Source organism: Anoplophora glabripennis, unplaced genomic scaffold, assembly GCF_000390285.2.
Source record: "Anoplophora glabripennis isolate ALB-LARVAE unplaced genomic scaffold, Agla_2.0 scaffold119, whole genome shotgun sequence".
Taxonomy (NCBI): domain Eukaryota; kingdom Metazoa; phylum Arthropoda; class Insecta; order Coleoptera; family Cerambycidae; genus Anoplophora; species Anoplophora glabripennis.
The window spans coordinates 57,845-58,744 of NW_019416217.1; the positions used below are offsets into that span (position 1 = coordinate 57,845).

At 45.0% G+C, this 900-nt stretch overlaps 1 protein-coding gene across 1 annotated transcript; it reads left to right on the forward strand.

Annotated features, from left to right (window-relative positions):
• Positions 1–22: 22 nt before the first annotated feature.
• LOC111693181 lies at positions 23–658 on the forward strand. The gene has a single exon (XM_023457383.1). It carries the CDS (start codon positions 131–133, stop codon positions 656–658), a length of 528 nt encoding a protein of 175 aa, XP_023313151.1. The 5' UTR covers positions 23–130.
• The last annotated feature ends 242 nt before the right edge of the window (positions 659–900 follow it).

Sequence of the window (900 nt, forward strand, 5' to 3'; positions counted from 1 at the left end):
AACACCTGTGCATGCTCGCCCAGTTCGTTCTGCGGAAAACATTGCTGTTGTTCGCGATAGTGTGGCAGAAGAGCCGTCAACCTCGACTCGTCGTCGTGCCCAACAATTGAACATCTCACGAACATCACTGATGCGAATTTTGAATAAAGATTTGAATTTACACGCTTACAAGGTTCAATTGACTCAAGAGCTGAAGCCTACTGACCATTTCAAGCGTCGTCAATACGCCGAATGGCTGGTTGAACAGACAGAAGTGAATGGTGACTTTACAAAGAAAATCATCTTCAGCGACGAGGCACACTTTCACCTCAGTGGATTCGTTAACAAGCAGAATTGCCGCATTTGGGCAAATGAGAATCCACGAGTGATTGTTGAAAAGCCGATGCATCCACAAAGAGTGACTGTTTGGTGCGGTTTATGGGCTGGCGGCGTCATCGGGCCGTACTTCTTCGAAAATGAGGTCGGCCAAGCAGTTACCGTGAATGGTGTTCGCTATCGCGAGATGATAACGGACTTCTTGTGGCCAGAAATTGAGGATATGGACCTGGACGATATGTGGTTCCAACAGGATGGTGCCACTTGCCACACAGCCAATGAAACAATGGCTCTTGCGCGAGAAATTCAATGGCCGTGTTATCTCACGTCGTGGCGATGTTAATTGGCCGTCACGATCATGTGATTTAACACCGTTGGACTTCTTTCTTTGGGGATATTTAAAAGAAAAAGTGTACGTCAATAAGTCAAGAATAATTCAAGAGCAAAAGGATGAGTTAATTCGGCACATTAACGACATTGAACCTCAATTATGTCTCAGAGTCATTGAAAATATGGACCATCGGATAGAGGTATGCCACATACTCGACAAATTAGGCAGAAGTTGTTATTTCACCACTTTAGATC

Coding starts and splice junctions, on each gene's coding strand:
- LOC111693181 (XM_023457383.1), top strand. CDS start 131: ATGCGAATTTTGAATAAAGATTTGAATTTACACGCTTACAAGGTTCAA.